Source organism: Caretta caretta, chromosome 20 (assembly GCF_965140235.1).
Source record: "Caretta caretta isolate rCarCar2 chromosome 20, rCarCar1.hap1, whole genome shotgun sequence".
Taxonomy (NCBI): domain Eukaryota; kingdom Metazoa; phylum Chordata; order Testudines; family Cheloniidae; genus Caretta; species Caretta caretta.
The window spans coordinates 19,966,255-19,978,845 of record NC_134225.1 but is presented as its reverse complement, the minus strand read 5'-3'; the positions used below and the strand labels follow the sequence as shown (position 1 = coordinate 19,978,845).

The 12,591-nt window shown below is 47.5% G+C and overlaps 1 protein-coding gene across 1 annotated transcript in view; it reads right to left on the bottom strand.

The window, feature by feature from the left end:
* Positions 1 to 12,591, bottom strand: part of LOC125627805 (complement C3-like) — a 56,519-nt gene that overhangs the window by 34,720 nt on the left and 9,208 nt on the right. Inside the window, exons 8-15 of the mRNA XM_075121786.1 lie at positions 12,404 to 12,506; positions 12,188 to 12,308; positions 10,449 to 10,564; positions 7,632 to 7,778; positions 6,703 to 6,915; positions 5,275 to 5,469; positions 4,234 to 4,395; positions 2,940 to 3,069 (exon numbers count right to left, since the gene is read on the bottom strand). Coding sequence (XP_074977887.1) covers positions 2,940 to 3,069; positions 4,234 to 4,395; positions 5,275 to 5,469; positions 6,703 to 6,915; positions 7,632 to 7,778; positions 10,449 to 10,564; positions 12,188 to 12,308; positions 12,404 to 12,506 — 1,187 coding nt within the window. The remainder of the gene's footprint in view (positions 1 to 2,939; positions 3,070 to 4,233; positions 4,396 to 5,274; positions 5,470 to 6,702; positions 6,916 to 7,631; positions 7,779 to 10,448; positions 10,565 to 12,187; positions 12,309 to 12,403; positions 12,507 to 12,591) is intronic.

Sequence of the window (12,591 nt, the reverse complement as noted above, 5' to 3'; positions counted from 1 at the left end):
GTGCTTCCGCCGACGTGCACGGGCTGAAATTGTGGAAAAGCAGCATCACTTGCCCCATAACCTCAGCCATGCGGAACGCAATGCCATCCACAGCCTCAGAAACAACTCTGACATCATAATTAAAAAGGCTGACAAAGGAGTTGCTGTTGTCATCATGAATAGGTCGGAATATGAACAACAGGCTGCTCGGCAGCTCTCCAACACGACTTTCTACAAGCCATTACCCTATGATCCCACTGAGAGTTACCAAAAGCAACTACAGCATTTGCTCAAGAAACTTCCTGAAAAAGCACAAGATCAAATCCGCACAGACACACCCCTGGAAACCCGACCTGGGATATTCTATCTATTACCCAAGATCCATAAACGTGGAAATCCTGGGCGCCCCATCATCTCAGGCATTGGCACCCTGACAGCAGGATTGTCTGGCTATGTAGACTCCCTCCTCAGGCCCTACGCTACCAGCACTCCCAGCTACCTTCGAGACACCACTGACTTCCTGAGGAAACTTCAATCCATCGGTGATCTTCCTGATAACACCATCCTGGCCACTATGGATGTAGAAGCCCTCTACACCAACATTCCACACAAAGATGGACTACAAGCCGTCAAGAACACTATCCCCGATAATGTCACGGCTAACCTGGTGGCTGAACTTTGTGACTTTGTCCTTACTCATAACTATTTTACATTTGGGGACAATGTATACCTTCAGATCAGCGGCACTGCTATGGGTACCCGCATTGCCCCACAGTATGCCAACATTTTTATGGCTGATTTAGAACAACACTTCCTCAGCTCTCGTCCCCTAAAGCCCCTACTCTACTTGCGCTATATTGATGACATCTTCATCATCTGGACCCATGGAAAAGAAGCCCTTGAGGAATTCCACCATTATTTCAACAACTTCCATCCCACCATCAACCTCAGCCTGGTCCAGTCCACACAAGAGATCCACTTCCTGGACACTACAGTGCTAATAAACAATGGTCACATAAACACCACCCTATACCGGAAACCTACTGACCGCTATTCCTACCTGCATGCCTCCAGCTTTCACCCTGACCACACCACACGATCCATCGTCTACAGCCAAGCTCTGCGATACAACTGCATTTGCTCCAACCCCTCAGACAGAGACAAACACCTACAAGATCTCTGTCAAGCTTTCTTACAACTACAATACCCACCTGCGGAAGTGAAGAAACAGATTGATAGAGCCAGAAGAGTTCCCAGAAGTTATCTACTACAGGACAGGCCTAACAAAGAAAATAACAGAACGCCACTAGCCGTCACCTTCAGCCCCCAACTAAAACCCCTCCAACGCATTATTAAGGATCTACAACCTATTCTGAAGGATGACCCAACACTCTCACAAATCTTGGGAGACAGGCCAGTCCTTGCCTACAGACAGCCCCGCAACCTGAAGCAAATACTCACCAACAACCACATACCACACAACAGAACCACTAACCCAGGAACTTATCCTTGCAACAAAGCCCGTTGCAAACTGTGCCCACATATCTATTCAGGGGACACCATCACAGGGCCTAATAACATCAGCCACACTATCAGAGGCTCGTTCACCTGCACATCCACCAATGTGATATATGCCATCATGTGCCAGCAATGCCCCTCTGCCATTTACATTGGTCAAACTGGACAGTCTCTACGTAAAAGAATAAATGGACACAAATCAGATGTCAAGAATTATAACATTCATAAACCAGTCGGAGAACACTTCAATCTCTCTGGTCACGCAATCACAGACATGAAGGTCGCTATCTTAAAACAAAAAAACTTCAAATCCAGACTCCAGCGAGAAACTGCTGAATTGGAATTCATTTGCAAATTGGATACTATTAATTTAGGCTTAAATAGAGACTGGGAGTGGCTAAGTCATTATGCAAGGTAGCCTATTTCCCCTTGTTTTTTCCTACCCCCCCCCCCCCAGACGTTCTGGTTAAACTTGGATTTAAACTTGGAGAGTGGTCAGTTTGGATGAACTATTGCCAGCAGGAGAGTGAGTTTGTGTGTGTGTGTGCCCCGGGGGGGGGGGGGGGGAAGGGGGCGAGGGGTGAGAGAGCCTGGATTTCTGCTGGATATGGCCCACCTTGATTACCATGCACATTGTAGGGAGAGTGGTCACTTTGGATGAGCTATTACCAGCAGGAGAGTGAGTTTGTGTGTGTGGTTTTTGGAGGGGGGTGAGGGGGTGAGAGAACCTGGATTTGTGCAGGAAATGGCCCACCTTGATTATCATGCACATTGTGAAGAGAGTTGTCACTTTGGATGGGCTATTACCAGCAGGAGAGAGAGTTTTGTGTAGGGGGGTGGAGGGTGAGAAAACCTGGATTTGTGCTGGAAATGGCCCAACTTGATGATCACTTTAGATAAGCTATTACCAGCAGGACAGTGGGGTGGGAGGAGGTATTGTTTCATGAACTCTGTGTGTATATAATATCTGCTGCAGTTTCTACGGTATGCATCCGATGAAGTGAGCTGTAGCTCATGAAAGCTCATGCTCAAACAAATTGGTTAGTCTCTAAGGTGCCACAAGTACTCCTTTTCTTTTTAGAGAGAAGCACCAGCCATCTGCCCGTCCCTTCCTGGCCAGGGGGGAGAAAGATACCTTGGAAGAGGGAGAAACCCAGTGGACTAGCAGAGAAGGTCTTTGAATCCCCACCTCAGAACCACCCCATTCTTAAAATTAATCCCTCTTTTAATAGGTGGGGGGCCAGTGGGAATTCAGGACCTTATTCTCATCCCCCCTGGTAACCCCAGCATTTCCATTCCAAGGCCGTTCCAGTGGGATTTGCCCTGCTAGACTGATGTCCCTACCCCCGGCTCATGCCGTAGGTTACTGTGCCTTGCTTTCCTGATTCTTTCCTCCCTTCCTCCATTGCTCATGGCGACCGTCCAGCTCTATAGAGTGATACCTGTTCTCTGGGCTGTGGAAATCCTATTGCTCATCTCCAGGGCCAGTCCAGCATCCATAAATACCCCCAGATTGTTCTTTCCACTGCCAGCCGTACAGCCAATGTCACTCTTCTCCACAGAGTCCCAGATCTGTGAGGCGCAAATCCAATGGTTGAGAGATTATTGTTAACAATGACACTTCCCATTTATATGGTGCCATCCAGCATGATCCCAAAGCATTATACAGGCTGTGAGCCGGATTCTGGTCTCAGGTACAATCGCGCAATCTGGAGTAACTCTACTGACTTCCTTTGACTTGCTCTGTGTTTGTAGCAGTGTAAATGAAAGCAAAATCTGAGACGTAAGTAAAGGATTTATTGCAACTCAATCCCCACAGAAATGCGTCCACCTCTGGGATGGAGCACAACAGCCATTCTGCCCCAGCAACACAACCGATTTTAGGAGGAGAAAGAGAGAATTATGCAGCCAGTTGAACCCAGACAGCAGAGGATGTTAGGCAGAGAGAAATCAAATACCCAAGTTAGAATTCAGCCAGCGCACCCAGGCCCTGACCCTTGTGGAAAGGGTCACAGGACATTCAATGACCAGAACCTCCGTTCGATATGTCAGCTGAGAAATGGCACTTTCAGTACCTTTCTGTCCCCTAAAACCTTGATAGGGCCCGGGGATCAGTGCTGACTCAGAAGAAAGCGCTCCCTCTTTTCAGTCACACTTTTTTCCCTGCAGCACAGCAACCATGAATGTTGCACGGGGACATTGGATTCAGCACTGACTGGGAGGGGACAGCGCCCCAGGCTGAGCCCCCCTCCACTCAATGCAGCACAGCTCCCCCTAGCGCCGCACGGGGACATTGGGTTCAGCTCTGACTGGGGGGGGGAGAGCGCCCCCTACTGAGCACACCCCCACTCCCTGATGTACAACACCACTATGAGCACTGGGGTGAGAACTACCTCTGAGGGGAGAGCGCCCCCTACTGCAACACCCACACAGTTCCCTAAAGCCCAGCACCATCTGGGTCAACACTGTCCAAAGGGAGGGTGTCCTTTAGTGTGTCCAGAACAGCACTCCCTGCAGTACCCTGGGTTTCACTGGGTTTCCTCCCATCCAAGTACTTACCTGGCCCGGCCCAGCTCACTTAAAGTACAGTGGAGCTCAAACCCCAAGCGGCAGGTCTGCAAACAAAAGGCTTCCTTCACTTTTCGCCATCTTGGAGCGTCAAGCAAGGATAAGAGCCGAGCTGCATTTCCCACTATAAAACATTACAAGTTACGACCATCGTCTTTCATGCCCCACCTTAGATTGTGTAATTTTGTGTTTTTTGTTCAGAACGTAGACTCCTTTGTCCACGGCCACCAGGCCGACATAAGCTCTGTGGTCTCCTTCCAGCTTGAGTTTCATTGGAGTTCTCGGCTCATGGATTCTCCTGTCTTCGTTGGTGGCTCCTTTCACCACAAGCTGTATGAAAGACAGTGAAGGGAGAGGTTTTGATTTAAAGCAGAGAGAGCAGCTAAGAACCCGTCCTTTGCGAAACATAGGAGAAAAGGAGGTAAGACTTCATGTTCCTTGAGCATCCAAAAGCCAGGTTCTGATCTCAGGGGAAGCTGTGTAAATCTGGAGTAGCTCCACTGATTTCAGTGCTGTTACTCCATATTCATGCTGGTGTAAACTGAGAGCAGAATTGGACCCAATGTCCATGCAGTCCCTTTGTTCCAGCCATGATGGAAAGGTGACTTTGTCCCTCAGGCAGCCCTGAGAAATTTACAAGTAAGTTTGAACTGTAATAGATCTGCTCCGTGGGCCCGATTCTGATCTCACACTGGTGTAAATCAGGAGCAATTAACTGGAGTTACAGCAGCATAGCATTGTAGTTACATTATAGTCAGGTCCCCTATAGGTATTTGGAGTCACATCTGCTGAAGAACCAGTCTGGCCCTGGGAGCTGGAATCAATTCTGACTGCCACATCATCAGCAAAATGGCTAATTATGGTACAGATACAAAGCCAGATACTCAGCTGGCGCAAGTCAGTACAGCTCCATCCACTTCAATCCACAGAGTCTTTATTGCTGAGCTAGAAGGAACCATAGCTTGACTCCCAGATCCTAGTGTGGGTTGACAGCATTGGCTTGTGGGGGCTGGGGAACTTATTTGTGCATGTAAACTGGTCAAATCTGATCTAGAATTTGCTGGGAGACAGTCAATGAGAAGCCCCACGGTGCCATTTTGAGAGTCCCTTTTGAGAGTCAGTCAGCACTTTCAGGCTAGGAAAAACTCCCTCGTAATGACATCTTCATAGGAATTAACATGTGGAAGGCCAACTTGAATATCAACCTACCGTTCCCATGCAAGTGTCCTTGATGTCCAGCCAGACCGAGTCTGCTACAATCTCCGAATTTCCTACTTGGTAGTAAGCCACGATGCGGAATGAAGGGATGAGGTCTGGAGTGATGGGCAGGGACATGGTCACCGGATTTTGATCCTCCTGCCTGGCCTGTCTCCCTACATGACTGATCTTCCCTTTATTCAGGATCTAACAGGGAAACATGAGACATAGATTGTTAAAGGAAACAAGGGTTAACACAATGGGTCATTCAGATTCCATGAATCTTCCCATCCTCCTGTTTTCTACTACTAAGAGACGGTCACTTGCAACTTTTCAAATGGGCATTTACATCTGAGCGGAGAGAGGAAAATAAGCTAAAATCCATGTGTTGCAGGAACAGGCTCTAGAGGCAGTGGTGCTAATATTCACCAAATCTGATTCCCAAATCTGAATATTGTTTGTTTCACCAACAGAGACCACCCCTCCTTTCCCCCATCCCATTCACCAACTACACTTCATATCCATGCTACATGGCAACTTTATTATTTGGTTTGTCCAGCTCTAAAAGCAACAGAGTGGACCTACTACTCTGCGTTGAAAAAGTAGCCGTGAAATCTAGTGTTTAGAGCAGGGAACTGATACCTGGGACTCCTGGGTTCCATCCCCAGCTTTAAGAGGAAATATGCTCTAGTGAGTACATGGGGAGGAGTCAGGACTCCTGGTTCCATCTGCAGGTCCAAGAGGAAGTATGGTTTAGTAGCGAGTGCAGAGGGGTGGTTGTTAGGACTCCTGGGTTCTATCTCCAGCTCCTGGAGGAAGTTGGCTTTATTGATTATCACAGGGCCCGGAGTCAGTAACCAGAAGTGGATAAGGGATTGTCCCCATGACTGACTTTATTTCATTCATACTGTGACAGGGTGCTGGGCAAAGGGTTGCAGCTTCAGCCCTCTGTCACGCCCGCTTCTCGTTAGGGGAACAAATTAGAGCGGGCTGAAGGTAACCTGGCCCTAAATGGAGAGGCGGAGATAGCTGCTACCTAATTAGCCTGTGGCTACATAAAAGCCTCAGGGGAAGGAAGCCAGGGGAGAGCAGGAGAAAAGGAAAAAGGCAGGGAATGAAAGCAGGGAAGTAGCTTCCCCTCCCTCCTGCAGACGATGAAGAGTTACTTATACAAGGTGAAACGGTGGTGGCAACAAGCCTGAGAATAAAGTGCACCAGTGGTTACTAAACCCAGGGTCTCAGAGTGACTTTGTGAATCTAGCAGAAGACAAGGGGCCCCTGCCACACTCTGCTACACACACAATCAATATACTGCCTGACTGGGAAGAATTCTCTGCTACAGGTTCTCCTTACATGCAGTGGGAATATTAAAGGACAGGTGGAAACTCAGATGATGCCTAAGTTCCAGGAGATCCCAGTACCCAGGGACACAGCACTTACTATGTAGGTGAAATAGTGGACCTGCTTCAGAACATCTGGATTTTTGCTCTTCAGGTGGAAATTCACAGGTAAGTTGTCTCCCGGTTTGAGCTCAGAAGCCGTCACCGCCAGATGGAGATAGTTTTGAGACTCTGCTTGGGACTGATAGGCTTCAGCCACCATGGACTTAGAAGCCTGGCGGTTTGCTGGGAGGTTGGGATGGGCAGTTTTTACCTGCAGGGGAGGTGGAGATAAAATCTCAGTTGAATCTGGGAGTGAGCTTAGGGTCTGTAGCTTCTCACGCTGGGTCACGCTGTGAGCAATAGCAAAGGAAGCTCCCCTGAGACACCATTGTTGGTGGATTCTGCTGCTAACAGCCATTCTAGGCATGACACCTCAGAGAAACGCTAAATGCCACTTTTAATTGGCTCGTCGCTTCAGCACAGTCCTGCTGGGACTCCAGATTTCTGGACTGTAAGAGAACATGTCTCTGAACAGAGGAAACTGTCTTGCCCCTTGCAAGATGAATATGAAGAAGGACTCTCTCCTGAAGTGGCTGGACACAGATAGCTCCAGTGTTCTCTCGGGCTTTATAGCTTGAGCCTGGTGTCACCTCACAGGCTTTTCGCACTAAGGAGCCATGAGCTGTCTACAGGCCTCCTTTGCTGCATGGTGGGTGGCAAGGGGACTAATCGGGACCTCTTTATGCCCATGTCAATGTTTTCTGGGATCTCTTCTGGCCCCACAATAGAGCACTGGTTACATGGTGATTGGAGCATCTCCAAACCCCAATGGCATACAGGAAACTGACCCCAGGCGCAGATGGAATGCACAGAGTTCAGTTATCCTCTTGCTCAGTGCATGAGAGGGGAGTGAATGCCACCAACAGGGCATTTCCCTCTGGGTGCATATAGTACTTAGCCCAGCCTCAGTGGTAGAAGGTTACTCACCGTGATGGGAACCTGCTGCTTATTCCCAGGCATGTTTATAACCAGCTTGGCAGTTCCATCTCTCTGGGTCAACCCAGTCGACTGGAATCCTTTGGCCTGTACTTGTACACGAGGGGCTGGGGAGCCATCGGGGTTTGTGACGTAGATCTGAGGGGCACAATCAAAAAGGGATGCGTCGAGTAAGGGGTGCAGCGCTCCCTGCATCCTAACTTCAAATCAAATCGCATGTACGGCATCTCAGGTCCATAGCTTCAAAGGTATTTAGGTGCCTAACTTCCGTGGATTTCAATGGGAATTAAGCACCTAAATAACTTTCAGGAATGGGGCCTTAATGATCTGCTGTATCACACCACAAAATGCATACACATTTTAAAAAGTACAAACATAAAAAAATATAAAAACCACAACTTCAACCCTTCTCCTAAATTTTATAACACCCAACAAAACAATATACAAAAATTAAGAATAAATTAATTCATGTAGGCCAGAGAGGAAATTAATTTCATGCTAGTCTTTTCTTGTTTTGGCCCCAGGCAAATAAGGCAACTGCCAATCGAACCAAAACACGATCACTGCCAACAAATATTCTGCTTTCTGAGCGAATGAGGCAAAAGGCTTCTGAGCCAAGATTGGAGATAGCCATTTATTTCTCAAGTGGCAATTAACACAGAGGAACTGGATGGGAGTAGAGTTCATTGGAGGAGTCAGGCCAGTTAGTCAAGACTTCCAAATATTTCTTGAATCTATGGATGCTCTTTAACTAAGGGAGCAGGGAGACATATTTGTTGCGTTAACATCTGTCGTGTCCAGTTATTTACAAATATCTTCAACTCTGAGGTTAATTAAAGTTTTCACACTCTGACTTAGGGCATGTCTAGGCTGCAGTTGTATGCACACCATGCCTGCTGGCTGTGGTGCTCTGTCCCCCTCTAGTGGCACCTAGACCACTTAGAGATTAATGAGTCTACTACAGCCTTAGCTAAGTGCCATGTGGCTTTTAGCTCACGCAGTAGTGGCTCATGCATTTAGCTCCGGAGGCCCCAGGTTCGATCCTGGCCCCCAACAGACCCTGGTCATCGGTGTTACACAGTCACAGGGTGATGGAAGCTAGTTCAGCGACGTCACCTAGAGCTCCAGTCCCACCCCGTGACTGCAGTCGAGACATACCCTTTGAGTGTTGACTGGCCCTGGTTCTGAAAACCCTGAAGACTGCAGAGATCAATGGCCTTGCAAAAGCCAAGATACTTTAAAGGCTTAAATCTATTACGCTGTTGCTACAAACATAGCCTAGGGTGACCAGATGTCCTGATTTTATAGGGACAGTCCCAATATTTGGGGTTTTGTCTTATATAGGCCCCTATTACCCCCACCCCCGTCTCGATTTTTCACACTTGCTGTCTGGTCACACTAACATAACCTTGGTAGCCAAAGTAAATTCATTCCTACTCTGAAACCAACACTTACATATTGGGCTTTGGCTGCAATAGAACACTCACCCACCTCTGTCCTACGTAAATCAGCTGGGGTTTAGTTGAGAAGATCAAGCATTCTCCTCAAGAATGTATTTTGCTCTACCTCTAATGACCTAAGCATTGGCGCTCACTCTGTGGGTGCTCCATGCCTGAAGCACCCATGGGGGGAAAAAAAGTGGGTGCTCAGCACCCACCGACAGGCCCCACCGATCAGCTCCTCCCCCTCCCTCCCAGCACCTCCCGCCTGCCGAGGATCAGTTCAGCAGTGGGCAGGAGGTGCTGGGGGGCAGGGGGAGGAGAAGGCAGGACAGAGTGGGGGCAGAAAGATGCAGGGTGGGTCTTGGGAGAAGGAGTGGAGTAGGGGCGAGGTCTGGAATGGAGCAGGGGTCGAGCACCCCCTGGGAAATCAGAAACTCAGCACCTCTGGACCTAAGATCTTTCCAGGCCCAGATTTCTACACTGTATAAAATGTGAGCACCCACGTTAGCCCTAAGCATTCAGAGATCTGGTGCAATTCAATTACCCCCATGCACACAAGGAAAACGGACAGCTACTTGCATGGATCTTAAGGTTCAGCCCTTTGACTCTTTTTTCTGTTTATTCCATTCACCACTGTATGTAAAGCAAATATCCAGATTAGAAATGGACTTAACCTGCTCATTACTGTGGTCATCAATTACTCGTTTGTGCACCTTTGGTCTGCAGCCAAAGATAATTGCTTCAGTTCTCTGCTAATGTATAGTCTTAAGTGCCTGCTGACAGAAAAATACTAAATTCCCTTCACAAACTCTTCAGCCCCAGAGGAGTGTGGGACCATAAAACCATATTCTCTGTGGACAAGAGGACTGATGCTGATTGCTTCAGAATTTTAGGAGCATAATATTTCTCCCCCTGTAATGCAGCCTAACTCGCTGGGAGAAGAATCATTCTGTCAGTGCCAATTTTGAAATTCCCCCACATCCTCCTATCCACAATGGTCCCTCTGACCCCTATTTCTGCAAATGCCCCCCCTCTTTGGAACTCCTCACCTGTGCCAGTACACAAGTGACCCCAGGGCACGTTTTGGGCCAGACCTGTAGCTAGGTGCCATTTCACACCTTGTCTTTGCTGTCAGCTTTTGGGCCAGACTCTGCTCTTATTAGGCCAGTGTAAATCTAGAGTGATTCCATTGCATTTAGTGGAATCACACTGGAATTAGGTTGGTGTAACTGAGATTGGAATGTGGCCCTTTGTTTCTGTTCTATTCTAAGTTCTTATACCACCCTCACCACCCTAGTACCCATAGTTCTCTCCTCTTTATACACCTTAGGCAACAGTGGGCATGATCTAGAAGAAGAGATATTACCATGAGTTCAAAGGGCATCCTCGGCTTGAAGTACTTGGGTGTTTTTGTGAAGTGGATCTGATAGGGAGATGTCACAATTTTAATTCTGGTGTTCTCCGCTTCCACCATGTCGCTGCCTGCAGAGAGAAGCCATGGGTCAATTAAAACTGAGCTAGGGAATACAAATTTTGTCCTTAAGGTCCAGAGTAAAACACAAGGAATAGGCCATGGTCAGATGTTGATTCAGTGCCACTGATTCTTCTGATTTTATCATGAGTCTCCTGTTTTAATTCCTTGTCTTCAAGACCCAGCTGCTAGAATCACCATGTGGCATGAGAATCTCAGCTGTCATTTAAAAGAAGAAATACGTTTCTAACCCTCCTGGTTGCAGAGAAAAGTTTTAAAGCATGTCCCAAGTGTGATCTAACGCCTCAAAAGCCAGGAGAGAAAGAAAAAGCAACCAAAGTTTACTATTTAAAAAAAAATACTCATGATTTTTAATGTGATTTCGTGATTTTGGGAGCGGGGGGACTGACTTGTGATTTTTGCATGTAATCTCCCATCTTCCTGGGATGCTGCAAATGGACTTCCTTTGTGTGAGTTATGGCTGAAGGGTCATGTGATTAAGTCACCTGATACTAGACTCCATTATAAAATTTGTCCTTTTCCACTGTCCGGGGGTGGGAATCACACTGGAAGACAAAGGATTCCCACCATATGTAAAACCTATTTAAGGCAGGGAAGTGCGATAATCAGGGTCGGTTCTTCACTGAAGCTTCGCTCAAGATGACTGCTGTAAACATCTAAGACTGATCTGGGAAGAAAGGACTGACCAGGCTAGACGGAGGGTGTCTAGCCTGTAAAAGAAATACCTGGAGTTTTAAGCTGCAAGCAAGAGCAGCTTGCCTTCAAGAAACTCTGCAATCTGCCTAAAACAACATTTAGGGTGAGAAATTAGTGCTTGTAACCAGTTTCTTTAGTATCTGAGCTTATATTGCGTTTTTGTTTTGTTTGCTGGGTAATCTGTTTTGATCTAAAAAGAAAAGGAGTACTTGTGGCACCTTAGAGACTAACCAATTTATTTGAGCATGAGCTTTCGTGAGCTACAGCTCACTTCATCAGATCTGATGAAGTGAGCTGTAGCTCACGAAAGCTCATGCTCAAATAAATTGGTTAGTCTCTAAGGTGCCACAAGTACTCCTTTTCTTTTTGCGAATACAGACTAACACGGCTGTTCCTCTGAAACCTGTTTTGATCTGTTTCCTACCCCTTATAGCCACTTAAAATCTTTTGTAGTTAATAAACTTGTTTTTGTTTTCTCTAAAACCGGTTTGTGGAATTCATAACTGGGGAGCAAAAAGCTGTGCATATCGTCCTCCACGCTGAGAGAGGGGGCAATAGCTGATTTCAGTGTCTGTCTTCCTGTAGCTGGGCATGTCTCTTCCTGTGTGTGTGCTGGAGGAGACTTGAGAGGGCCTGGCTCATCAGGACAGTGTAAGGGAGCCCAGGCTGGTGGAAAAGCCAGGCTCAGTGGTACCCCAATACATCAGGTGGCACCCCGGAGGGGGGAGCAACCCATCACACCAGTTTTACCCCAGAGCGAATGAGATAAGAATCTGGCCTACAGCCTTTAAGATCTGCAGAACCCTAAGTAGATAGGGCTTTATACATCTAAATCAACACCTCGAACTGCACTCGGCACCACTTTGGAACACCCCGTGAATAAAGCACTTGGCTTTGCACTTATTGCTGATGCTCACCAGATTCTGTCAAAACGGTGACAGAGATGTAGAGCGAATGGCCAACCAGTTCATGCAGGTTGGCAAACCGAGCCTGCAGCATCTGTCTCGTCAGTGTTGCTTCCCCGTCTCCGTCTTCTATCTAGAAAGGGAGAGAGAGTTTCATGACCTCACCCACAGAGTTTCCCAGGAGGCGTGAATCCCTCCCCCCGCCCTCCAGCCAAGAACACGAATTACCGAGATTCTCTTGAGAGACTGCGGGATACTCCTCTTCTCATCATCCATCTTCACTCCAAAGAGGACAAAGGCAGTGCCATCTAGTTTTTTCCCATATAGATACCTGGAGGAGATAAGGATGGGTAAGAGAAGCCACAAGGAAACCTATCGCTGAATATTATGGCCCTATGCCACCATTCTCCTCCATA